This window comes from Lichenostomus cassidix, chromosome 7 (genome assembly GCF_008360975.1).
Source record: "Lichenostomus cassidix isolate B80296 chromosome 7, HeHo_3.0, whole genome shotgun sequence".
Taxonomy (NCBI): domain Eukaryota; kingdom Metazoa; phylum Chordata; class Aves; order Passeriformes; family Meliphagidae; genus Lichenostomus; species Lichenostomus cassidix.
The window spans coordinates 31,372,323-31,399,098 of NC_139488.1; the positions used below are offsets into that span (position 1 = coordinate 31,372,323).

A 26,776-nucleotide genomic window follows, 5' to 3' on the forward strand; every position below is an offset into this window, starting at 1 on the left:
AAAAAGTACTTTCCTGAATGGCATGTTTATTTTAGCTGCTGAAAAATTGTTTCAGAAAAGGTTTGTGTGGCTGTTACTCACTGTTACAGTTCCATTTTGATTCTGAGGAGAAATCATTTGCCTTTTTTTAAATGTGATTATCTTCCATCCTCTAAGCCTAGGTCTGCAGTATGGACAGCAGGGTGAACAGTGCAGTCTGATATAAACTGCAGAGAATGTCAGGTTTGCATTCCTACCCAGCAGCTCCTGATCTTGTCTCTTTCAATTCATCTCTTGGAGAAAGTAAAGTTCAAGTGGTTCAAGATAAAAGAATAATTATCTCTGCTCCAAGTGAGCAAACTCAGGAAGCGGACAAATAGTTGAAGGAATGTTAATATTTTGTTTGCAAGTCACATTTCTTGCTTTATTTACATGTAGCCTTTCTATTTATAAATGCCATTTCTACACTCTCTCATTTTCTAATTCACTGTTTTTAATGTTTAGAATTGGATTATGTGCCCTGACTATTTTTGTGAGGTGGCTTCTTACCAAATATGTACTTTTATGATCCAAAATAAGACTTGTCTGCAAGGAATGTGGATAATCAGGACGACTTAATTGCAAAAGGAGACAAATGTTAGTGAGATTTAGGTAAAGTATAAGGTGCTAGTAGTATTTTTATGGTACTTTACAGATGGTTATGAAAGCAGGTGTTTTTTTTACTAGAAGTAAATAAGGAAATAAGGGAGTGAGATTTTGGTTGGATAAATTATCCATTTATTTGGATAATAAATGTTTTATCTGTGGTTTTAGGCTCTGAACTAGGAAAGAAGTCAATGATATACCTAATAGTCCCAGTTAAGTCTGTGCATAGTTAATGTCATTTTAAAAGAGCTAAATATTCCATAACAGCTTTTAAAATTATCATTGCAATCTTGAAAAGAAGTGCAGTTTTAGGTAATCTTGGTTATGCTCTTTCTAGCTGTGTGCTCCTCAGATTTTTCTTGAGTTAGAGTGCATTTGTGTCTCCAGAGTTTATGTCTCCAGTTTGTGTCATGAGCCACCAAAATCTGCTGCAAGTGCCTTGGTGTTGTTGCTCCAGGTGGATCATGTCAGTAGGACCTGTTGCTTCCTTGTCTTCTCTTTACTCCATTTATATTTTTCCTGCTGATTTCCAAAGAAAAAGTCTAAGTGGATTTTCTCTTGACAAAGTACATGAGTTTCTCAACAGGTTCTACTTATGGTTCTTTACCAATTACGTGAGAACATCTCTTAGAGAGTAATTCAAATTGGAAGTAAAAAAATGGAGCAAGTTTTTAGGTTTTTTTGAATAATTTGTGTTAATTAACAACAACAGCCACATTGAACAAGAAAGCATCTTTGTCTTTATCTGTTGGCTGTTTTATGCAATACTGAGCCCAGGACATTGCCTGGCTGGTGCAGCCTTGGCAGAGCTGCCAGAAGGGCCATTCTGGGATGAGTCAGCTCATCCTCTCCAGCAGAGCAGGCTGAAGGGAGAAAACATTGCTGTGGACATTAAATACCCTCTGCAACAATTAATCCAGCGAGGAAGCTGTAAGAAGTAGCACTCATCCACCTAGGCCTGCTACCTCCTCCTCCAGGATTAGAAAAGACAGGATTTTCACCAGTCTGCTTGTCCTTTGAATGAACTTCAGTAAAATTGTTGGCCAGCTTTCACACAGGGCTGTGGAGGAACAGTGCACAGAATTTACATGACAAAAATAGTGAGTGAAAGTAGAATCCGTAAAAACTCACTGGCTGCCAAGAAGTATAGCAACTTGTTGCCTGATTTTAGAGCTATTACTAAGACTATGTGCAAATATTGAGGGAAAGTCTTCTGATCTGTGTTGCAGGCTGCGTGTAAATACAGTCTTCAGCTAATTGCCTTTGGAATGCCAGGAGTCTTTAAAACTCAAAAAACATATGGCACTGAAAATTGAAGTAATTCTTGTGTGCAAACTAGGATGGTGTTCTATTTTTTTTCTTAGTTTTTTTAAAATGCGACATTAAAGCCATTAGTCTTCTCTGGGTCTTTTCCAAAATGCCTTTAAAACTTCAGGTAGGCAGAATATTTGTAGGTCTCTCATGGAGCTCAAACACTGGGTATTTAGATAAAGGTGTTGTGTTGAGTTATTCAGTTGGCAAGACCACATCTTACTAAGGTGACATTCACCCTTTTCTTCACAAAGAGGAAAATTATTTTCCATCTTTGACAAAAACAGTGAAAAATTGACATTTAAAAATGAATTTTTGGTATTTTTAGGCCAAGTATTGTTTAGGCATGCTGAGATTACAGCTGTCTGGTGGTGTCCTGTTTTTTGTCCAATTAGAAATTAAGAGAGCCTTGGTATTGATTTTTTTATACCTCAACTATGAGTGAAAAAGCTGCAGTTTTCTTCCTATCTAGTAGAAAACCAAACTAATAATGTGATGAAAGATCAAACCTTATAGAAATCAAATAATAATGAATGAACTTCTTCCCTTCCTGGCTTTTGTGGTACAGGAGGTAAAAACCAGCTCTGATTAAATATCTCTGCTTCAAATTCGTGACTGAAAATATTTTATCCTTGCCTTTACAGGATAAGAAGGCTTATCTGGATGTCATCCACACCTACATGGAGGTCCATGGAACTGTTCACGGGACAAGCACCATGTATATCCCTGGCTATGTCAAGAACCATGGAATACTCAGCGGGAGGGATTTGCAATTTCTTCTGAGAGAAACCAAAGTAAGTTTGTCAAGCAGGAGTGGTGGCAAAAAATAGCTCCAGATAGAGGGTGTCTGAAGTGCGTGCATTTCACCTCCTATGAATAAGCTCCTAATTTAAAAGCACTGGAAAAAAATTATCATGTGCAAAGGAGCTTAAGTTGTGTTTCGTGTGCCAAGAATCCATTTTTCATCATGTCCGTGTTTGGTGGATTGACAGCTCCTATTAGAAAATTGGGATGACAACCTACAGTCACATTTAACAACCAGCTTGAGAAATAGGGATAAATGCATTTTTCATTTTCTTGGATGTGATATTCAGCTCAAGGAGATTATGAGCTGAGGATGTGCTCTGTTTTACATCCCTGAGGTCAAAGTTAGGTAACATCCCAAAGCTGTACAGCCGCCTGCTCGCTCTGCCCTAGCAATGACTTTAACCCAGGGCGACCCTGCTCTCTCAGGGAGAAAAGAAAAGCTGCACTTCATTTGCCATTCATGTCCTGCCTCTGCTTCAGCTGTGCACAGAGAGGGAGCAGAAGAGCGTGGGGTTTTGTGATGTGCTTTGCCTGTGGCTCCATAGTCAAGGGAACTCAAGATAAGGGACAGGATATACACTGAAACAAAGTTTTGTCCCCATGGTTAGAAGGCTTTGTAAGGATTCTGTGCCCTTCCCCTTATCTTTGTGGCACTTTGCAGCATTAAAACACTTCAGTAGATTACATTTAAATAGGATGTTTAACTTCAGGTTGGTGAACGAAGGGGGTTGTGTGTTTAAAATTAGTAAAATCTGTGGAAGTGCACCACTGTTGATAGTTTCTTGCTGTGCACTTCCCCAGAAAAATCTCTTTAAAAGAAAAGAAAAGAAAAAAGCAAGCACCTCTCAGGCTTCCCACACGACTGCAGAGATCTCCTTTCTTAAGTGCTTGGGAAAATGATGGTAATTTGACATCTCTGCGTGACAGCTGTTGGTAAATTATGAGTTTTTAAAGGCAACCACTGTGTATGTACTTGATGCATGCAGAAACACGTAAAGTTGCATATTAAAAAGTCAACATTTGCTTTCGTCATAGATAATCTGAGATTACACAGCTTTTGCCTGTGTAGAGTATGAAATCCCTGTGTTAATCATAATGTGGGAAGAATATTGACCTTGTAATAACCCCAGGCATGAATAGTGACTACCTCCTAAAAAAAACAATTGTTCTATTCACTGAAATAGTAAAATAAGCAAATGGACTTCCTGTAGAATTACTGAAGTTCTTCTATAAATATCAGTTCGTAATAATAGTTATGTTTGACCAAGTCTTCCCCTAAATCATTATCAGCCATCTTGCATATATCATATTAAAAAGCTTGCTTTTCAGTGTTAACTAGATATCTCATCGAGCTGGTATTGGTTCTATTTGCTGTGCTCTAAGAGGCAGTGTGAAGATACATTCAATTTAGGACAAATTCAAGTGGATACCTCCATGTTATGCAATTTAGTTATATGGATTTTGTGACACAGGAGGTAGCAGACTAGTTTCACTCAGATTTTGAGTAGTAATTGCAGTATCAGATAGAAGAGACTGTGTTGGGATTGTGAACTGCTCCTGAAATAGTAAGTTGCTTATTTTTCACAAAAAGTATTTGCTGAAAAGCATGGATCTGTGCTGTACTCTCAGAGTCCTACAAGCATCTGAGATTTTAATGATTTTTAAACTATTGTATAAAAATCATAAAAACGTTGTGTATGGTTATGGCTGTTTTTTTCCTTCATACCATTGGGAAAAATACTTTATAGAATTTGCTGCATTTCTTAGTAGATGGCACTGAGAAAATCATCAATGTGTTTCAGAGCCCTGTTTCAGAAAGTCAGGGTTTTAAAAATTACTTAAGCAAACAGTATTTTCATATGGCTTTTCTGAACTTTTGTTAGCAGGTTTGCAAATGACAAAAGCTGCTTTCCTTTTTAGGAAATTATTTATTTAGGATACAGCCAGGCTAACAAAATTTTGCCTTGATGATAAGCCATTAATAGTCCATCTGCTTCTCCTAATACTTAACTATTGTCAGGGAAATGAAAGTGCAATGTAGTTCTGATTTTGCAACGAAATGAAATTAAATATGGCTTACTGCATCATGAATTTTACTTATTACTCCTAAGTAATAAGTAAAGAAACTCCTAAGAAACTGTCTAATACAGTTTCAAGATATCTAATTGAACAGAAAAAGTAAAACAGCAACATCCTGGGATTGAAAGTGGAAACTGGGATCTCCCATCTGATTTGTTTGGACATTTTCATTTGGGGGGGCTTGAATTGGTTGTTTTGGGTTGTTTGTTTTTTTTTTTTGCTGGCTGATGCTTAACATCTCCTAGGTACTCTGGCTGTTCTGCCTTAGCATATGGTTACCTGTCAGTGCTGATCAACAGACACTCTTGCTCTGAGTCTTCTTGCTGCCTGTATATTCACAGTTCCAGGTTTTGACACCCTATAAGAGGCAATATTTGAACTTAGCTTAGTACAAAACACTGCTCACCTGTCTCTGGTGGCCATCTGCTGTCTATGTGGGTCAGTTGTGTTTATATCAGATGGATCATGGGTTGAATTGCTAAAATAAGTGCAGGTTTTTCACAAAAAATCAGGCTGACTTGAATAGGAGCTTTGTGCCTGGAGGAGCCCCATGTGAGTGTTTGTGTGCACATGCATGCAGTGATGTTCAAGGACACTTTGGAATCATAATCACTTTATTCACTAGGCAACATGACCAGAGTTCCCTAATGAATTTAGTTATGGGGTTTTGTCACCAGACTGTCCATGTGCTGCAAGTGTGTGAATAATCAGGGCTGTAACTCCGGGCTGGGAACATCTGTGGGCACAGTGCTCATCTGGACCATCTCAGGGAGACAGAAACCTTTGTCCTTAAACTTCCAAAATCCTTCAGATGTTTTGAGACCAAGGGCAAGGGTTGTCTGTCATTGGTTGTGATTTCAACACTGTGTTTGCAGGTTTTTGTCAGGTCAGCTGACAAATGTTCTGGTTTTCAGAAGGGGAGAGCTAAATACTAATTTAACAAATCACATGGTTCAGCCTAGTCAGAAGTGTCAGTTTATGCTGCACTGCTTCATTTTGTCCTTAGACAGCAAAATACCAGTAGGTGACAGCTCAGTCCTGTGATTCTTAATCAGAGCTTTGCATTCCCAAAATGTCTTTGGCCCCTGCAGTAGCTGGTAGGACACAGTTATTCCGGGCAGCATGCAGCTGCCATTTCATTCCCTGTGCACTAGAAAGCAGCACATTTCAGAGGGAGAGAGGCAGTTCTGCAGGCAGGAGGGGCTGCTTGAGATGCATCATGGCTGCTTCAGCTGTGTAGGGCATGACAAAAACGAGCCATGTCCCCAGCTCCTAATGGGAAGATGTAAAGCCATTCATCACGTCGGAGGAGAATGGGGTAGGCGAGCTGGCAGCCTTCCTGCCAACTCACAGGGCTCCTTGCCAAGTGGGCAGCTGGAGGACTTGGACCAGACTCTCTTGGAAGAACCATTGTTGAATTCTTGAGAAATATTTCTCCTTTCGAGAAAGTTTCGGATGCAACTTTTTCCTTCAAGTCGCTGTGAGTTTTTGAGAGAGTTCAAAATGCTTTGGCTAAGTGGGATTTGTGATTTCTGAATAGTGATTAAGAAAAGTAGGAGCAACACCATGCTTAGGCAGCAGGGAAAACAAACAAAACAAACTTTTTTTCCATATTGCCTTTTATGAAGGAATATATATTTACTTCCACACACTTCATAAAATCAGCTGAAAAGACATTAACTAGTGATTCTCTTCTCAAATAATTTCAATCAAAAAGGGATTGGCTTTTGCAGAAAGGATTCTGTATTGATGAGAAAATTATAGCAAGATAGCTAACCTTTGCTTTACTCCTCTTTCTGAAGTTCAGAAGAGAATATAGAAGTTAGTAGGGAGGCATATAAAAGTGGTGATAAACCTACCAACCTGACAGAATAAATTAAATAAATTGCAGTAATGCTAGAAAGGGGAGAGGAGAAGATAAACACTCCTGTGCATGGAACTATAGCTTTTAGTCTCTGGAATACAAAATTTTTCTCTTAAATATTCAGTTAGTCATAATTACAGCCAGTGAAGTAAAGCATTCACTCCTTATTCTATACTTTTTGCTATAATTTAGAAAGACTGTTTACTTACTTATTTTAATAGCAGTCTGATGTGGTGCTGTGAACTCCACAAATAAATTGCAAAGTATCGGCTGGAAGTCAGTGGTTTCCAAAAAAAATAATCTAAAACAAAACCACATTATTTTTTCGTGGGAGGGGTTGTGAGTCACTTTTTGTGTCAGAGATGTCTCCATTAAACTACCACACCATGAGAGGAGTATTTACATGATAGAGAGCAGTGATGTCCTGGCTGGTGTGATGCTGTGTGGCCACTCCAAAGTCTGAAATTCCAAACCAGGGGTTCATCATTATAAAGGTGGAAAAGGTTCCTGAGGAGCCTTTCTTCTGAAAACCAAACTATTAAGGGTTTCAATATCTGCTTTACTCAAGCTGGGCCAGTGATGCTGCAGACACAAATCCCCTTCTCTGGTCCATGCAGACCTACAGGCACAGTGGAGTAGCTGACTTTACTAAAAAAGAATGGGTTAAAATAAAACAAAAACCAACCCCACACTGCTGTTTCCATGATCATTCTGTATTTACTGGCGATTATCTCTTTTAGATAGGCTTTCATAGTGTAACCTCCTCCTGGCAATCACCACATTCTGTGGCGTGTCAGTGTGCAGAGCTGGCTGTGCCTTGTGCCTGCTTAAAGCTCTGTAGGAAAAATAATTGTTTTTGCTTTCAGAAGCATTGGAAAGGTGAGAAAAATGCTCACAAACAGAACATGATTTTTTTTTTTTTCCAAGCACTAATCAACCAGTAAAGCATAAAGCAATTCTACTCTGCTTAGCAGTTCTGCTGCAGCTAACAGAGTGAGATCAGGACTGATATTTTTAGCCATGTGTACCACTGTGGTGTTACCAACACAGTCACATTTGGAGTTGTGCAATATGGATCTCCAGCCACAGGGTGCAGGTGCCTCCCCAGGGTGGAATGGGTTACCAGACACACATCTGATGAGAAAGTGCCCTCAGAGCCATTGCCAGCACCTTCTGTGCTGGAGGCAGCAGTGTGCAGATGCATCACAAATTAGGGGAAACAGCCTGGGCTAAATCTTTACTCTGTGGGAGAGAGCCTTGTCTTCCCCACAGCCTTATCTGTACTGAGGATGGATGTTTGCTTCACTGGGACCTGAAAATGGTTGAATGTTTTCTCTACCTTTTTGCTTTTTTTCACTTCTTTTTCAATTAGTAACTTGCAGTATTTGCTGCATACTCTTAGGAAGTAGTACCTTGACGGATTGTTTTAGCCTTTCTGGAAATAACAAGCTGCATGTAATTCAAAGGATTAGCAAATGAGAGCATCGTGAGTTACAGAAAAGGCCTGTGTTCTCTAATTCTTGCTCTTTTAATCATAATAAATGTGACTTTCTTGAGGCATGTAAGATATTTCTCAGTTTTGCTCTTTATACCAGACAAAAATCCTGGCTCCCTACCTGAGGAACATTAATCATAGAGAAGCTCACAGAATGGTTTGGGCTGAAAGGGACCTTAAATATCATCTACTTCCAACCCCACTGCCATGGGCAAGGACACTTTATGAAGGACAGTTTTGTGGAGGAGGTCTGGATTGAGTTTGGGAATTTCAGCTGGTTTGATGATGAGGAGGGTAACAGAAGGGCTGAAAGAAGGATTTGAGGGGCTGCAGGCAGCTGTGAGCCAAGCTGCAACCTCAGGGCACCAGGCAGCACACACACCCTGTTCTAGGGATCAGACACATCCTTCTTCCCTCCTTCAAAGGAACAGGGCTGCTTAGAGGTGAGGCTGGAAAATGGATGTGAAACAGGTGGTGAGCTATTTATTATAGATTAAGTGATGGCACTGTGCTCTGTGCTGTCAAAACATAAACCCATGTTTCTTTTCCCATGGAGCTTCCTCCGAAATAAATGGACCAGTCAGACACAGAACTCAGCAGTGCACAGCAGCAGTTTATTTAAAAAGTGCAAAACTAAGCAAACAACCAGCATTCCCTACATAACAGACAAACACAGGATCATAGGAGAATTGATATTTCAGATAGGTTTAATTGCTGGTTCTCAGCTGGTTTTCTGCCTGAACTAAGCAATTGTTTAAATAAATAATATTTTATGTGCAGACTGCATGAAATGGTTTCATGTCCTTAATTCATTATTTTCGAGAGATTACCTTTCTGTGAATTCAGCCTCTTTTGAGATTATATTTAGTATGCCTTTTTCTGACTGAAAGGTAGTATATCTTATGCCATATATAAAATGAGAATTTAGATAATCTGTCTTTAATAGAAATAGTATTCCAGATATTTTTGTTGTCAGCCACTGTAGAGTTTCTGTAAAATGTAAATCTGCAAGAGAGCTGAGAAACTTTGCAAGTAGGCAACTTCTTCAGCCTGAATATTGAAAACTGAAATTACAATATTCAGCTCCATGCAGTGAAAATTGTATGTCCTCAGCTATGCTGAGAAGTGTTAACTTGCTTTTCTAAAATGAGCCAACTCTGAATTTATCCTGTTGTTGCCATGGGTTGGGGAGGATGGATGCTGCAGTGCCTGTGCACGACAGGGCTGGCTGCAGGCTTATGCATCAATGTTAGGATCAGCTCCTGGGAAGAGCCTCCAGCTGTGAATGTTCTTTTACTGGGATTCATCTCCATGTGGCAGAAGATTTCATGCCAAATAGTATATTTTGACCTCTTTGAATATGTGTCCTGAATGCATGATCCCCATAGTTATGAGGGTTGTGCTGTATTTTCTTGTAAAAACAGTAGCTATATATTTATATCTCTACATTGTTATGCAGCAGTGCTGAGAAATCGCTGTTCCAACTCAGCTTGTAGTTCTCCCATTATACACAGACATTCCAAAGGGGGAGAAGAATCCTGTATTTAATTCAGGGGGGTTCATTATGTTTGGCCAGGAAAGGGGTCGAGATTTTTGATACAACTCTGAAAAAACATTTTAATGTGTTTTCATTGGAGCAGAGCAGTGCTTTTTCTAGAGCACCTCCAGTCTCAGCTGGTGAGGAAAACCTTTGGGTTGGATTTTTGCTCCAGTGTCCCTTGGAGGTGCTGAACCCTCTGAAGTCCCTGCAGGCTCTTGCTGCCTCGGCCGTGTCGTGAGCTGCTGTTTGCTGCCACCTACCGTTTTAATTAGAGCTTAATTAGTGTTCCAGGAGCATATTCCTGTTGGCAAAGCCAGCGGCTTGGATGGTTTGGGAGTTGGGAGAACACTGCTGCAGCTGTTCCTGGAGATTGCTGCCTCAGAACCTGGACCTGCAGCAAAGCCCCAGCAGTTCCACTTCAACACCAATCAAACCACCAAAAAAAAAAACCCTGAAAGGGTCTGTTGTTGCCTCAGCTCCACGAAAAACCACCTCAGCTCAGTACAGATGATGACTGTCAAATGTATTTTACAGGACATTCCATTACTGCTTGGGTGGGAGGGGGTGAGTTGTTGAATTTCTCCCGTTTTCCTCTCAGCATTACGTTTTCTTTAGGCTGAGTACATTTAGAACGGGTTATTGTTTATTTTAAGTTAGCTCTTAGCTCTTTTGTGAATAACAAAAATAAGATCTCCCTCATTTTCTATTTTTCAGCTGTTTGTTGGTCTTGGATTTCCATATGAAGGGCCAGCTCCCTTGGAGGCTATTGCCAATGGATGTGCTTTCCTAAATTTAAGATTTAACCCTCCAAAAAGTAGCAAAAACACAGATTTTTTCAAAGGCAAGCCTACACTCCGAGAGGTAAGCTTTACGAATCTTATTTTTTTTATTGAAAATGCTTGTGGGTTTCTTTGTAGTAACAGAGTGCAGGAAAAATGGCATAAATGTTCAAGGTTTATTGCCAGGGGTGTGCTTTTGCTTTTTCTTTATCCATTGATGGGATTATCAGTCCTTATTTTTATAGGATAAGCAAAATAGTTTTGTTAGCACACTTCAAGCTTTGCCTCTAGATTTGCTTATATGTACATTGTGCTACTTCTTATTGAGAGATCATAAACTGAAGTTTCACTTGAAAACCTCATGTTCTGCCCAGGAACAGATCATGTCATTTTGATACATGATGCATCATTTGAAAGTGTTTTTATTTTGTTGAAGGAACAGACATTGCACTGTACAGTGCAGGAAGCAAATAGGTGTTTAAGTAAATTATGAAAATGGTATTTGTGGGTGGTTGTGTGAGCTTTGGGATTTTTTTTTTCTCTCTCCAGAAAAGACCTGTTCAAGGCACTGTTGAGTTAAGGTATTAATGGTCACCCACCATGTTTGTGGTTAAATGCTGAAGGCTTGGAGAACTGACTCTTGAAGAAAACAGGAAAACCAAACCCCAAGCTTCCAGAACAGTCAGTGTGTTTAGACTCTAGTGAGAGAAGACTGAGGCTGAGGAAACTAACCGCTCATCCTGGCACTGACTTTGGAATAATTTTTTTTTCTTCAGTGTAGGAAAAATTCAGCCTCTACTTGTAAGCATTTAATATTCACAGAGCCATTTCTGACATTGGCACTCTTGTCTGTGGCCATGGCTTGCTCAGAGGTGTATAGACATATATTCTTTATGTATTTACAGGAAGGCAAAGCTCCCAGGTAACATGCAAATGCCTTGCACAGCCACACTTCCCAATTCAGGTTATGCTTGGGCCTTATAAATTGTGTCCTGAGCAGCACCAGCTGGATGATGAGCAAAACACAGTTTAGCATTTTAAATCAGGAACATAAATTCCTTATAACTTTGTGATCCACAGCTGTAATTGTCTCTCTTGCTAAACATTGAATTCATGTCCTGTACAAGCTGAAGCTTGCCCCTTCTCTCAGCCTGTGTTGCTAACAAAGGAAGCAGCAATAAGGAAATAAAAGCCTGTTTAAATTTTATCATTGGGCTTGGCCCCTTTCGAAGCTTTTTTTTCTGTGAGTCCCTTGGATTTTGTCTCATTTCCAGTTGTTCTGTGCCCAAACACCATAACTGTGTAATGGTAAAGGCTCACTAAATAATCTGAACCCCTCTAAGTGCTTAGCAGGAATTTCAGGGCTTGGAATGCCAGGGTAAATCCCAATGGCATGTGTCAGCATTAACAGAAATGCTGTGCACCTGACTTGGGCAGAAAAATAATCCCTATTGACTGCTCTAATCCGAAGTACATAATGTATATCCATGAGGAGTATTGCTGCATTCACATGCCCTGCTGACCTATCCTGAGAGTAACCTTTTCTCTAACTGGTTTTCACAACTGCAGTTAGATCCAGTTGCCAATAATCTATATGCTGGTTCTTTGGGATTAGGAAAGTCCTTAAATGCTTCTCTCCATTTTTCAGGTGCTAAAGAAGAACAAAAAGAGCTTGTGTAGTTCTGTGACATGATTATCCATACAAGAATTTGAAGATAAAGTCTGTGTTTAGTAGTTTTGCAAAAAGTTTTGCAAAGTAACCTTTGCAAGTTACTGTTTCTCCACAAACAATGTGCAATGGCTAATTTATTTTTTTTAATGGGAGGTTTAATAATTTTCATAGTGAATGCAACAGTTTCTGCATTCACTTGAGGAAAAGATCAAGTAGGGTGTATGCCTAGTGCAGGAGAAGGTTCTTCCCAGCAGATACTGTTTCCTGCTTCTGATCTTCTGCAATGTCTTTTTAGCATAAAGAGGCAGCTATAAAGAATCTATCCTGTGGGGTTTTTTGGTATTTATTGAAAAAGCACTTATCTTCTGAGGCTAGTGTGAACCACTTCTCTCTTCTGTAGCTTTTGCTCCCTTTTGTGTGTCCATTTGCATGTTCTTCTCACTCCTGGGTGACCTGTCACAAGAAATACTTATTGGGCTGTCCTGCTAGTTCTGAAAGCAACTCTGATACAGCTTTTCTTAGTTGCCTTCTTGGATATTCATTGATATTGTTTTCTGACGAAGTGGTGAGCAAAATACTGGTTAACACTCTTAGTGAAGCCAGGTTACTCTTCTGCTCTCAGCCGTGAGAGTCAAAATTCATCCCATGTGACAGAAATTATTCTTTCTTCACTGTTGCTCACAGAGCTCTGGAAATGTTTGGAATTTGAAGGAGACAGGGTGAGGATGACATCTCTGGGAGCTACTCAAGCAGGGCTGAGCAGGACTTGTGGCACTGACAGGCTGTGCAGGAGGAGGGCGGCTCTGCAGGAGCTGTGGGGAAGCAAGGTGTGGTGCAATTTCAGTAAACATCAAGTCTCCTGTGATGTGGGTCACTGTGAGGACTGAAGCCACAACTTAGAGGTGCACATATCTTACTTGTGATCTGTGTTACCTGATTTTCAGTTTTCCAACTAAATTCACTCATTTAAAGAGAAAATCAGAAAGAGGGCTAAGAAGGAATGATGCTGACTGTTGTGTTCTAACTGAATTCTTGCACTCTCCTAGTGCCTTTCATCCAGAACGTCTGATTAAGAGAGTGAGATGCAAGGTTATCTTGACATATTAATTTTTACCAATATAATTTCTTCTTTCAGTTGACATCTCAGCATCCCTATGCTGAAGTGTACATTGGGAAGCCCCATGTGTGGACTGTGGACATCAATGATCTTTCTGAGGTGGAGAAGGCTGTGAAATCAATTTTGAATCAAAAGGTGAGAAATGTATCCTCAGTTTGCCATCAGCACTTGAGGGTTCAGTGTGTTCTGCACAGAGAGTGCTTCCTAATGTTACCTGAGTGCTGCATTTTGGTAGGCTATTGAGGAAAAAATGGTTATTATACATCTATGGTATCGAAACTGTCATGTTTTAGTTCTGGATATGTCAGGTTCTTACTTGAAAAAAAATGAGTGGGTGAATTTGTATAGAAATGAGAATTTCAGTGTGAGTTATACAGCAATCTGTGTTTTCTGTGCATTCAGTGAGGAAGTTTCGTTGTTGATTCTTAGAGCATTGCAGACTCTGCACTGCTCAACTCTGATTTTGTGTAGCCTTGACATTCCCACAGAAGTTCTTGTGCACTTTCAGTGTGGAATGATAATGAGGGCACTTCAAGGGGGGGAAGTTTGAAGTACTTTTCAAAGGTATCACTTCTGTTTTGTCACTTCTGCTTCAGAACTGAAACTTAGTTATGACAGGAGCTCCAGAATCCCATAGGGTTTCAAGCTAGCTTTGCATCTGCCTCTTTGCAGTGTACACTGAGTTTCCATAAAGGTTGTCAAGGAGCAACTCTTGTTGCCTTTAAAAAGAAGCAAAAATCAGCTTAAACTGCTGATGAGTTTGTAAAGTTATTATTTGTTAATGAGTTTATTTGTATTTCTTATTGCTACTTGAGCTACAATGGAGTATCTGGAACAGAAGCTGCTGCCACGGAGCACATCACAAAGCTGATTGAAACTAAAACCCCTCTAACCTTAACACACTGTCTCCACAGATTGACCCTTATTTGCCCTATGAATTTACCTGTGAGGGAATGCTTCAGAGGATGAATGCCTTTATTGAAAAACAGGTATGGGCTTTTATTGTGGATGACTCTTGGATTATGCTGGAAAGGAAGAACCCTCTCCATTTTAAAGCTTTTCAGTGTTGCTGCTGTCCAAGTGGAAATAATAGCTCTGCAGACCTTGGTGTTAAATGAAAGCAGAAAGGCAAAGTAATTTTTCAGTGTGTTTGTGACTTCCTTAGCTGTGCACACACAAAACAAGCTTTGGATCATGGAGGATCATTTCAATACAGAGGTACTTTTTGATAGAATTGCAGTCAGGCTGCAGCCTCTGGGCAGATTTTTCAAGTGTTTAGTTTCAATCGATAAAGCTTTAAATGGTTTGGAAACCAGTTACTTAAAGGACTTTTGGTCCCTGTGCATTATTGCCAGCTGAGAGCTGCAGAAGATGTTGAGTTGGAGAAATAAACTGCAGAGATTCACACGGGATCCTGGTTTCTAGAAATTGTGTGTTTGCTTGGACTTCTGCCCAAGCCAGATCTGTTGCAGGAGCTAGCTCTGCCTTTTGTTCTGGCTGCTGCAGAAGAGAGATAGGAATAACCTTTATCTCTGATATGTCATTTAATTGCCAGGATTTCTTTCAAGGGCACTGGACATGTGTCTGTACTTGTATTTCTGGAGGTAGGTGCTATTAAAGACAGTCCTAAAGAATAACACAGCTCCAGGTCAGAGGGGCAGTTAGCACAGCGTAGCTATTTCCACTTTCCTGCCAATAAACACTTTCAGCTTTTTGCTGCTGTGTTGATGACCAAACCTGTAAAAGTATCACTGCTGCTTTTGATTCTTCTATCCAAGTTAGCTATAATTGGGACTTTTTGTCAATCAGGAAGAAATCGAGTTCGGTGTAAGGGAGAAAAAGAGACAATCAAGAGATTGCACCTGTGGCTTAAATCTGTCTCTTCCCTCTGACCCTCCCCCAAGGGCTGAGCCCTGCCTTCTGCTTCTCAGAAATCCACAGAATATTGTAATTCTGTTCATTGTTTTGACTAATTATCAAAAGCTGGTGGTATTTCACAGTTCCCAGGATGCTCAAGCACAATTTTTAGCTGCATGTGCTTAGCACTTTGCCTGATTAACATGGCAGATGAACCAAAAATAAAGATTGATACCTTATTTTGACTAGTTTGTGGTGGAGGCAGGAAGAAAAGAGAAAGCAGCACAAGCCTGAAAGAGGAACAAAGATGCTGGAACAAGGAGTTGATGTGATCAGAGGTTGTGGGTGCAGTGACCTGGTGTCTTCAAGGTGTGTTTGAGTGTGAGGAGGATGGGAACAAATACATTCTCTCCCTAGTCACTCTATGGACAGTGGAACTGCAGGATTTAAAGGAGGTGTCCAGAGTTCCCCTTGACTTAGGGTCAGGAGGGAGGACAATGTGCTTTAGTGAATTCCCCAAACCTTCAGACCCAGCACTGGGCTGAAGGTCTTTATGGTCTGAGGGAGGAGAACTGCTGTGAGCTCTGGTTTCACACCTTCAGCTGGGGTAAAGCAGCTTTGTCTGCAAGCTGCTCCATTCTGCCAGTGCCCTGCCCCTGTCAGCAGCCCAGTGTGGCTGTTTGGTGCATCCCTGCCATCTGCTGAGCCCTGATCCTGTTTGCTCTGGGGCTGCACACACAGTTGTGTCTGCTCTGCAAGGCAGCCTGGGAGCCACAGGGAGGGACTGCTTCAATTTTGGCACAGCCATCAAAGGAGCAGCCAGGCAACCACAGCCAAAGCAGCTGGGATTCCCTGCTGCAAATCTGGGAGCTGTTGGATGAGGCAGGCTGGCCTGATGGAACAGACATGCTGCTTTGAAAGTTGTGGCCAAGCAGAGAGCTTGATAAGCCAGCAGAAAATGTTTGGGGCAGGACTCTAGGAGATTAGAAAAGTGACTTGGCTCAGCAGAGGGTCAGCTGAGCCCCAGAGCTTGGCAGAGGGAGTGAGAACATTCATCCAAGAGCAAGAAAAGACAGATGAAGGAGGACACCTCCTTTGGTCTCACCTTGAAATTTGTGGGTCCCTTCCAGCTCACAATATTCTGTGATTCATGACTGTATAATATTAAATTCGTGGAAGTATGAAAATTTCCTCCTTCAGTACAGGAAATGAAAAAGCAATAAAAAGCTCAAGCTGATATTGAGAATTGGTAAATAAATTTGGGGGCTTTGGGTCACAGTGAGGGATCAATTCACACAAGTTTTGGTAATGTCCAGAGAAAGCAAACCATGATGAACCAGGCCAAATTTGTTTGATCACCTTTTGATGAGAGTTGCCAAATGTTAAAATATAGTCTGAGTGTTGTGAAATGTCATCTGAACACATCATAACAAAACATGGTCTGTCACTGCAGGATTTCTGTCACGGGCAGGTGATGTGGCCCCCATTAAGTGCCCTTCAAGTAAAAATTGCTGAACCTGGAAAATCCTGTAAGCAAGTTTGTCAGGAGAGCCAGCTCATCTGTGAGCCTTCCTTCTTCCAGCATCTTAACAAGGACAAAGCCCTGCTTAGGTAAGTACTTACAGCAGAAATGTGGTATTTGGTCTCTTTCTTGCACTGGTTTTTGCAACACTTGAAATGTGAAGCAGAAGTTCTGTGGGTAAGGAACTGTGAATTCTGGTACATTGGAGGTGTTGGTGCAGATGTATGAAACTCACCAGCTGTGCATTAAGGAAAGGAATGTTGCTATCAGGTGCTGTCTCTTTGGAAATGTGTGTGTTCCCTTCAGAATGAAAACAAAGCCCTCAAAGCCAGGCTGACACAAATGGCTGCTAGGGAATGTGCTTTCCAGGTTTTCTATCCCCACTTCTTGCTAAATTACATTGTAGAAGACTTTTGGGTTTGTATTTTCTTTGAAAAGTTGTAATTTCCAGTGGAGTAGAGAAGCAGCTCATATAAAAACTTTGTCAGACTTCTTTTGTAGCTGTCTAGACAAAATCATAATTTTGTGGAAAAAAAACCCTCTGTTAAATGCTGAAAGTCACCAGTGTTTCCATAATAAGTGAAAAACAAGGCTCTGCTAGAATTGCTACCCTTGTGTTTAAGCTTTGTGGTCAGAAAATGGCAACTGGCATTTTTCATTTTCCAGCTGTCTGGTGCTAGCTGGTTCTGGGAGCTGAAGGAGCAGCATCCTTCATCCTCACAGTCCAGCTCACCCACCTTGAGCTGCCCAGGGCTGCCTGGGGAAGAGACCTCCTGAAATCCAAGAGAATATCTCCTGATTTCAGATTCTTTGAGTTTGTCCTACTGAAAATCCATTATTTATTCAAGTATTATGTTTTAGGGAACAATCAAAAGCATTTTTTACCCTTTTTAGCTTCTTTTATTAATCTTTAGGAGACAGTAAATCTGTAAAGGCTGCACTGCCCTCTGCAGAGAGAATCTGTTCAGGAGAAAAGTCACATTCTGGAAAGCTGCAATTGTAATGTACTTGATTTAGGATCTCACAGTGCAGGTTTTGGGTTTTTTTCTGGCTAGGAAGGATAAAAACTGTACCAACCTCCCTCAAACCCCAGCATGATTTCCATCACATGCTTTGCTTCCCAGGCACAACATCGAATGTCTCACCATGGAGTCTGCAAACGATATCCTGGTCCCCTCTTTCGAGGCGAGGAGGAAGCACTGTGTTTTCCAGGGTGACCTGCTGCTGTTCAGCTGTGCTGGCTCCCACCCCACCCACAGAAGGGTTTGCCCCTGCAGGGACTACATCAAGGGGCAGGTTGCTCTCTGCAAGGACTGCCTATAGCAGCAGCAGGGCTGCTCCAGCCGGGACAACACGTGAGTAGTTTGGAGAGGAGCTCCTTAGTACTCCCTGCACTTTTGTCCAGGTTTTCGCTGCAGGCAGAGCTATCATTGCTGGGCAGTTATCTACCAAGAGAGGAGGGATTCATCATAAACAGCTGTAACTGATCTTTTCTTCCTGTAAGGACGTTTGCAGTGTCACTCTTCAGATTCCTTCACCTGTCTGTGAAGAGAAACGAGTCTCGCGTTCGACAGTGATTTGAAGATGACTGCACTGAATAGTTTGTAGAAAATCTCCAGACCCATCAAACTTCTGGTTTTGTTGTTTGGGTGAAGTGTTTTCTATTTTTTTAATGAGTTAGGTCATCCTCTGTCATGGTTAGCTAAAGGATCTCTGCTTCATTCCAGTAGAAAATTGACAAAAAGTGTGCTTAGGGAGGGGATGCTGGGGAAGGAGGACTAACATTTTATTCAAGGTGCACTGGTTTGGGTACAGCTTTGGCTTGAATGGCTACAAAGTGGTTTACTTCACAAGAACTTGGAATCATGAGAGAGCTCTTGTACCCTGTTATTGGGTTATTTGGGCCCAGTTCTTTTTTCTTTTTTTTTTTTAATTAAATCTTTGTATACAACAAGGTATTGTCTGCATCACAGCTGCTGCACTCGAGCAGCCTAAGCAGAGTGTCACAAATGAGCAAACAGGCAGTTGCCAGCGTGTGACACATCTTGGTGACTGCACAGCTCGCTGGGGTTGTGGCATTCTTCAGTGTGGAAAAGCTACAAAAACACACAACCATTTTTGGAATGGACTCATCACAGTTTGCTGGTCCCATTTAGAGAGTAATCCTTGGAATTTGCCCACGCTTCTGTTGTAGTCTGTCTACTAGAAATACTGTGTGAAGCAAAAAGTATTCAGCATCATTGGAGCAATATTATCATTAGAGCCTCAGTTTGCTACGGCTTCCAGTAGTTAAAGTGTTGCTGAATGACATAGAAAGGTTAAACTAAGCTAACTATAAATATTGTATGGTAGAAATGTAAAATGTCCTCATAACTAGCTAGGTTTTTAAGGAGAAATTTTTTTCTGGAGAACAAGTAAGAGACAAAGAACTGCAAAGAAAAGAATTAATCAATCCTTGTGGGTTCTTTGATTGTTTTTCTGGTTTTTAGGGGGCTGTTTCTTTCTTTTTCCTTTTCTTTCAGCAGGCACACTAATTACAAGTTTAGAAGAAAATGAATCAAGAGTTCGAAATTCAAATCAATTTTTTTTTTTTAGAGCAGCAAGTTAGCTCTTCTAAACTGCCTTCTTTTTATAGAGGTATTTTTTTTTTATTTTCAGAAGAAGGTGACATGCTTGACAGCACCATTTGTAGTCAGGAAGTTACATGTTAAGATTGGTGAGAAGCAAATCTGCAGTCAGAGTCTGCAGGTTTGCAGTTTGGACATGCTCTCACCATGCTGGGAAAAAAAACCCTCAAATCAGCACAAATATTTTCTTCATAAAGACTACCAGGTAGTAATGAAAGGCACAGATGCTTTACATTTTCCTTTGTTGGACATATCTGGTTGGCTCAGATTTTTCTTGTAAGCAGTGTCCATTATCTGTGTGGGAATATTGATGGACCTAGTGACCTACCAAAGACCAGGCAAGGGAGATGCTATTTCACCATGGATAAATCCTCCAGAACAGTCTACATTTTACCTTTCAATTTAAAATCAGTGAATGAGCTTTTTCAAGCATTTGGTTTCCTGCCTCAGCACTTACCCTGTAACACTCCAAACCATCACTCTGCACCACACAGGAGCCTAGTCCTGGCATGTTGTTGAGTATCCAAAAAAGGGTCTGTGGGAGCTGTTGAACAGCAGGGTCACCAGGATCTGGGTTTGATGATGTGAAAATCTGTTGTATTTTAGAGTAATTTTCCAGAAACAGAACAGCTGGGTTCTCTAATGGGAGGCAAACTTTTTGTATGAAAAGAAAACAAAAGCAAACCAGTATGAAAATCCCTCCTGTTGCCATAGCTCAGCATTTGCTTCAGTCAGCACAAGTGTAGTTTACCATAGTTTTACTGCCCTGGAAAAGCTGGGGGAGGACAATTGGAAATGGGTCTGAGCAGGCACAACAATTCATTCTGTATTTATATAAAATATCCCCTGCATACCTGTGCTTATTTGTGCAACTAGAAAATCCTGCCTTTTTCAATGTATGAACTTCCAGCTGGTGCTGAAAGTAAAGGCAACAGCAGGACTTGTCTTCACCAGTTCAGCCTGAGGTTCTTCAGGCAGGAATTTATTTTGAGCTGGGATATCACAGAATTCTGTTGGAAACAAGGATTTGTGTGTGTGCACTGAAAGGCTGCAGAACACGTGGGTTCTGCTGTAGTGTAATTCCTTGCTGTAAATACATGTTTGCTTGGTTCCCCCTGCTGTATGACCCACATGGCAATACATACTGCATTTGAGTTTGCCTCTAAACCTTTAAAGATGGGAGGGGTTTGGTATTTGTTATTATAAAATTTTCTGGTCTAGTGCTTTGCTCAATGCTAAGTTTGCCTTTACCACAGCAGGGAGAGTTTGTTATAAGCTCTGTTTTCATGCTGTAGCACTGTTTCTAGTCTGCTGAACTGAATTCCTGCATTCTGGCAAAAATGAAACAGCAGCACCAATGCCGCTTGCGTTTCAGCCAGGGACAGAACATCCAAATTGGCTTCAGAGTCAGTGCTCTCTGATCTTATTTCCACTGAAACCTATAGAGAAGACTCATTAATCTTGAAAAACGAATCAAGACCTACAGCTTCAGTCTAGATTCCTGTGAAAGGAGACGATCATGAGAACTGTAAGTGCACAGACTCTGTAAGCATTGCTCGCTGAGCTCCCCGTCACACAGCCGCGTTCCCTCGCGCAGTGAGAAATAACTCACTCCTCCTGCAGATAAACACTCAGGCAAATCCAGGTGGGACTAGTGACAAGTTGGAATTATTTACTGAAACCTGTAAGAGATAGCCACATTTCAGGACAGCGGGCAGCCTTCTGTCCGAGTTCCACAACTGTTTTCTTTCCTAAATACAGAATAAAGTCCAATCCTTGCACTTAGGCAAGGACATCAGAGAGGGGACCGTGCTGCTGGTTTCAATCTGACAGCAGAGCTTGCAGCTTCCTTTGCTCAGAAGTCAGGTTTTTGCATGACTGCATTTGAATATATTGATCTGCGATTGACGGGCAAAAAATGTCAAAAGTTGAATACAAGACCATTTTACAAGCTTTTAAACATATCTCTCATATCAAGACATTCTTTGTTTTAAAATTTTGTATTTTTGTATGTGACCTAGTTTTTTTCAAAAATCTTGTTCCTACGGGATTAGAAAACTTGAGAGAAGCATTTACATATTTATTAAAATTAACATAAGAGGCTTGCCTTTGAAAGGTAAAGTTGGTAAATACACACTGTTTAAAAATGCCAATAAAAACCTCATTTATTTCATATATGCAAGTTGATTTGCACATGTATAAATAGAGTTGCTTTTTGCATTTTTTGCTTAGTTTCTATGTTTCTTTTTGTAATTTATAGTCGCGGCAGTGTGTTTGCTTGTTTATATCAGATTATGTTTCTACAAATATTTAATGTTTATGTGCCTTTTTTACTTTCTTTGGGGTTTGGATGTGTGTTTGGAATATGGACACTGTCTGAACAAGTATAATGGAACACTAATTCCAGGTAAATAGTGCTGATGACTCTACAACTTAGTGGTGTGAATTTTGAATGTTTTTAAGTAGTGGAGAAATCTGTTCTAAAACTATAAGGCTTAGTAAGATAAAAGATACTATAACTTTTAATAATTCTTGCGAAACATTGCTTCTGCAAGCAGATTGCAATGTACTGAGAATCTGTGATTTGGCATGAGAGCTCCTGCTGGGCCGGGATGTCTGTTCAATGACCAGGGAGCAAAGGAAAGCCATTGACATTCCCCAGGGAGACCATGATAACAGAAAACCTCCAGGAACAGCCATATCTGATCTGATGGGCAGCAGAGGTGAAGATCCACACTGAGGTTTGCCAGGTGTTGGTTTTTCAGATAAAGTTGTCTCTGCACTGGGCAGTTCCTGATGCTACCAGAGAACTTTGAATTGGCAGCTCTCGGTGGGGATGGACTGTTCAGTTACAGATGTTTTGTTCTTTTTAATGCTTCTACTTTTCTGCAAGAGTGTTTTGCAAAACAGCTGCTGCTAGGATTTCAGTTGGGATGGGGTTGTAGCCAGAGCCAGGACTCTGCACCTTCCCAGCTCTGCTCTGCTCCCAGCTCCTTGTGTCAGCTTTTGTACCTTGCTGATTGTCAAGAATTCAGACTTGTTGAAAATTTCTCTTGGCATCATCAGCTCCAAATCAGGTTGTCATGTAGTGCCACTGTCTTTTAAAATCCTAGTCAGCATCCTTAATTTGTCCTTGATATGAAAGACATGCCCTCCCCTCTCGGGTGTGCATGGCCCATCTGAATTGCAAAGGTGATTTATGAGCTTGCAGTGCTGTTCATGTAAACAAAACCCAAATTGCTTTCTCAGGTATGTCTTTTGTTCATAGTTCATTTCAGGACCAGATTTTGCTAGAAAAATAAATTAACTGGGATGAATCAGGCTGGATACAATCTCATCTGAGCCTAATTAACTTCGTGACTCCCACTGGCTTCAGTGATAGCACAACTCCTCCATTAATGTTCCTTAAAATTAAAAAATCAGCCCTCCCTTTTTAATAAGTGTAAAGCACTGTATATTACATGATAAAGACCAAACACTTGCAGGGCATATTGTACACATATCTGCAGCCAGTTTTTCTTGCTGTCATAACACAGATCAGCTCTGACTAAGCTGATGTTACTGATAAATTATTGAAGTATCAGTTGAAAACCTGGTTAAATTGCTGTTCAGTTGGGAGTCTGAGGATAGTGTTTTTGTTGTTTGTTTATTTTTAGAGAAACCAGGAGTTATCAGTTTCTAATTTCACAGTCTTTTTTCCAGGGGTGCTAACATTTGTCCTACAGCTGCTATGCCTTCAACTTCTGACTTGTGATCTCTTTTCCATCTGTAGTTCTCCTTTGGTCCCTTTGTTGTAGGGATTGCTGGAAAGTCAAGGAGAATAATGCACTGACAGATGTTTTCATTGGGGCTGAAAAGGCCAGGGACATAGAAGATTTCACTGAGATCTGCTTTAATAATATTGCTGTAAATGTAACATCAAAACATACTGGTTTATGGGCAGTGACTTAAATATCATCTACACATTTTCAAGCAGTTCTGTAGGGTTTTTTTTTTAATTAGTTTGTGATTTCCAAATATTATCTTTAAATGGAATGTGTAAACAGCAACTCCATGTATCAAGTGTAAAATGTTTACTGTAGGAATGTGTTGAAAATAGCAGAGGCTGGGCCCCAGAATGCCTCAGATGTGAGGCATCATTCGTTGTTTTCTTCCAGGAAAAGCAACAAAGTGCAGCCATTGCTGATGTGCCTTGCATGTTGGGACTTACTCATTTTTATAGGTGTCATCCTTTGCATATTCATGCAATCAGGAACACACAAAAGTGTGGTTTAATTCAGCAGACCTCTCTCAAGAGCACTAAGCCACCTGTTTATTAAATGAGTAAATAAAACCATGTCCTCAAAGTTTTGATAAAATGAGTAATAACTTCACCCTCAACACACAGAAACCGCTTAAAAAAAAATAGTGATTGAAACCCTTCTCTCTGCTGGGAAGATCACTGCAGGTGCCATCACTTAGGTGGGCTGTGCATGGGACCAGAATTTGTCACCTCATCTTAAGGGCTCCCCTGCTGTCCCCATGGCCACCAAAGAAGGTGGCTGCTTCTGGTGCAGGAAAAACCACATTTGTGTTGTCACTGCAAACACCAGCCCAGGGTCCTGCAGGAGCCACCACGAGCCTTGGCTGTAAGGAGAGCATGTAAATATTGCCACAGCATTTCCTGGAGCCAGCCAGGCACCAAGTGCATGCAACACCACCTGCCTCAGGCTCCAGCAGCTGCAAAGTAGTCTGAAGTATCAAATAGGTACATGATAAATCGAGTTAAATTGCTGTCTGAGGGCAGTTAATTTTAATAGTGTAATACCCTGAACTAATTTATGTTCGTTAGCAGGTCTGTTGCAGTACAGTGACAGTGAAAAACATCTTTAAGGAGTCATGGGTTTAATTTGGTTTTTGCAAGGAATGCAGCAGAGGAGGAGGAGGACATGGCAGTTTTTACCAAAGTTAAAAAGAGAATAAATTTCATGAGAAAAGTTACCCTGAAGATTCTAAGAGAGCTAAAAGAAAAATATCAGGGAATATTTACAAAGCTAATTTGGGCTTGGAGACGATCCCCCTGAGCTTGCTGGGCTGACCACTGCAGGGAGATCCTCCAGAGTGCAATTTGGGGAAGCTCTTTGGGTTCTGGTCTGCATCATTCCCTGGAGGAGTCTCCTCTTCATGGGTGAAGTGGGTCAGAGTCTGAATAAGCCCTGTAGCAGTTAGAAAAAAAAAATCTACTGAAATCACTGAAAGTAAAATTTTGCTTTTTGCAAGCAATAATGTGGAGTCAATGAGGGGTTTTAAATGTACAGAGGAACTTCAGGGTGTCAGGCTGGTACTGAGGGGTGTTTGGTTTGAATTCTCCCCAACAGGTTGATCCTTTGTTTTATTTCAATAGTTGTGTTCCACTATATGACGTTCAAGCAGTTGGATTCAAACAGAACAGAACGCAGTGGTTCAGATACTGCCAAGTTCCTGGGGTTCAATAGGATGGGATGGTTTTTTTTTAATTTTTTTTTTATTTTTTAGAACAGTAAATGTCTGTACTTTAATGGCATAGAAAAATGCTTTGTTTTCACTGTTGTAGAAAAAAACTAGGGAGAATTTATTTTTCAATAAACTTTTTTCTTGTGTGATTTGGATTTATGATTGCTTTGTGCTTAAATGGGAATTCCATGAGCTGCCTTTTATCCCAAATTGCACCCGTGTGGCTTCTTCTTCCAACTGTGCAGCTGGGTGTTTCTGCTGCTGCCCCACCTCTGCACAGGTAAGTCCCACACCTTAGCCAGAACAACAGGTGAGTAATGAACTGTTTGCTTTGTTTTAAACCCGAGTTGGATAATGGATTACATCAAGCCTCCTTTCAGGAAGGCAGTTTTGCCACAGCAGAGGTAGGAATTCCTCTTTTCCTATAGATTTACAGCATGCTCAATTACAGAACACACTGAATTTCAGCACACTAAATCTGGGAGAAAGGGAAAGGGAGAATGTATTGCACAGTGGCTCTCAGGCCTGCAAGACTTACTGGCAAAATACACAATGGAGTTGAAAGACAAAGCTGCTCTGTGGTAAAATAGCAGCTTTAGAGGGTATTGCCTTGCAGGATCCAACTGAACATGCAAAGCACTTGGGAGCTCATGAAACATTTGCATGTGGAACAAGAGCTCAGCCATGCAGCCTTGGCCCATGTGGGGCTGGGCTGTGCATTCAGTGCACTCCAGAGGTGCCACATGAAATCACCTTGGCAGCTCTGAAGGTGTACAAATGTCAGAGTGAAACTTTTCCAAGGGAGCTGTCAGGGTATTTCAGTGGCACCCATTCTGCTGACAGGCTTTTCCTGCCCACCTCAGCTTTTGTTAGCCCAGCCAAGACTGAGGGCAGGGCTCTCTGTTGTCAGCTGCTGGGATGAGGAGAGGTTTTGGTGGAGGTGTCCAAGAGTAATAGAGCAATTAATGCAGGAGCAGTATGCAGTGGAAAAAATAATACTAAAAAAAAAAGAACAAATGAAGACCAGCTCTTAATCTGTTAACAAAATGTCCAGTTGTAGCACAGTTGCTATGTACTTTAAAAAAAACACAACTACACTGGAGAGAAGCAACAGCTCACTTTTTTTTCAACATTACCTTTTTCCAAGTTTGTTCTTTGTTGAGGTTTTGGGGTTTTGTGTTTTGTTTTTAAGGTGACCACACAGAACTGAGCACTGTAGATTCAGAAGAGTACAGAAGTCAGTAAGAATCAGTTTGAGATGCCTTGTATTGTCCCTGTCCCAATTAATGACACACACCCAGTAAGCAAGAGCATAAATAAAGATGTCAAACAGATGTTTGCAGGCTGGAGAGAGTTTGTGCTGTGGGTTTGGATATCCACTTGGCCAAGCTCTTCAGAGTGTTGTGGCTACACAGAGTGGGTTTTCCACTGAGCAGTGCTGCTGCAAGAGTCTTTTATGGCTATTTCAGAGAGGAAAAGGATGTGAATATCCTTTACCAGTTGCCCCTTTTCATGCTCCTTGGCATTCTTCCCCTTGGATTAAAATGGGTGAAAATGATGTTGGTTCTGTGTTGCTATTCAACATACCACAATTTCCAAATGTTTCCTACCATCAAAATGAATTAGTGGAGGACTCTGCTCATTCAAGCTCTTGTTCTGCCTATTTTTGGAAACGTTTTCCTTCCTGTTTCATTCCCTTAATTGTTCAGCTTTGACATCTAAAAAGCTACAGAGACATCTGTAAAATGGGGAGCAGCTAGAGATAGATGTGGGCTGCATTGCAGTCACATAATGGAAAAAAAATCTATGAAAATTGGAACTTGGAATAAAAAACACACACGCCATTCAGCTGTATTGGAAAGTTCATTTGGGGGAGCTTAAATACTGAATATTTCAACTCTCACATGCTTAGACTGGGTATAGTCTCTCCAGCTGGTAGAGAGTCCACAGATGGAAACATTTTGTTGGGACTTTGTGCTGCTCCCAAAACACTTCTCAGCGTGCAAGAGC

At 40.9% G+C, this 26,776-nt stretch overlaps 1 protein-coding gene across 2 annotated transcripts in view; it reads left to right on the plus strand.

Moving 5' to 3' along the window:
* Positions 1 to 24,921, plus strand: part of MGAT5 (alpha-1,6-mannosylglycoprotein 6-beta-N-acetylglucosaminyltransferase) — a 114,410-nt gene extending 89,489 nt beyond the window's left edge. For both annotated transcript variants that reach the window (XM_085067077.1, XM_085067078.1), the window contains 6 exons: positions 2,580 to 2,729; positions 10,435 to 10,581; positions 13,307 to 13,423; positions 14,203 to 14,277; positions 16,599 to 16,756; positions 17,792 to 24,921. In XM_085067077.1, coding sequence (XP_084923203.1) covers positions 2,580 to 2,729; positions 10,435 to 10,581; positions 13,307 to 13,423; positions 14,203 to 14,277; positions 16,599 to 16,756; positions 17,792 to 17,990 — 846 coding nt within the window. In that variant the 3' untranslated portion in view covers positions 17,991 to 24,921. The remainder of the gene's footprint in view (positions 1 to 2,579; positions 2,730 to 10,434; positions 10,582 to 13,306; positions 13,424 to 14,202; positions 14,278 to 16,598; positions 16,757 to 17,791) is intronic.
* Positions 24,922 to 26,776: the final 1,855 nt, after the last annotated feature.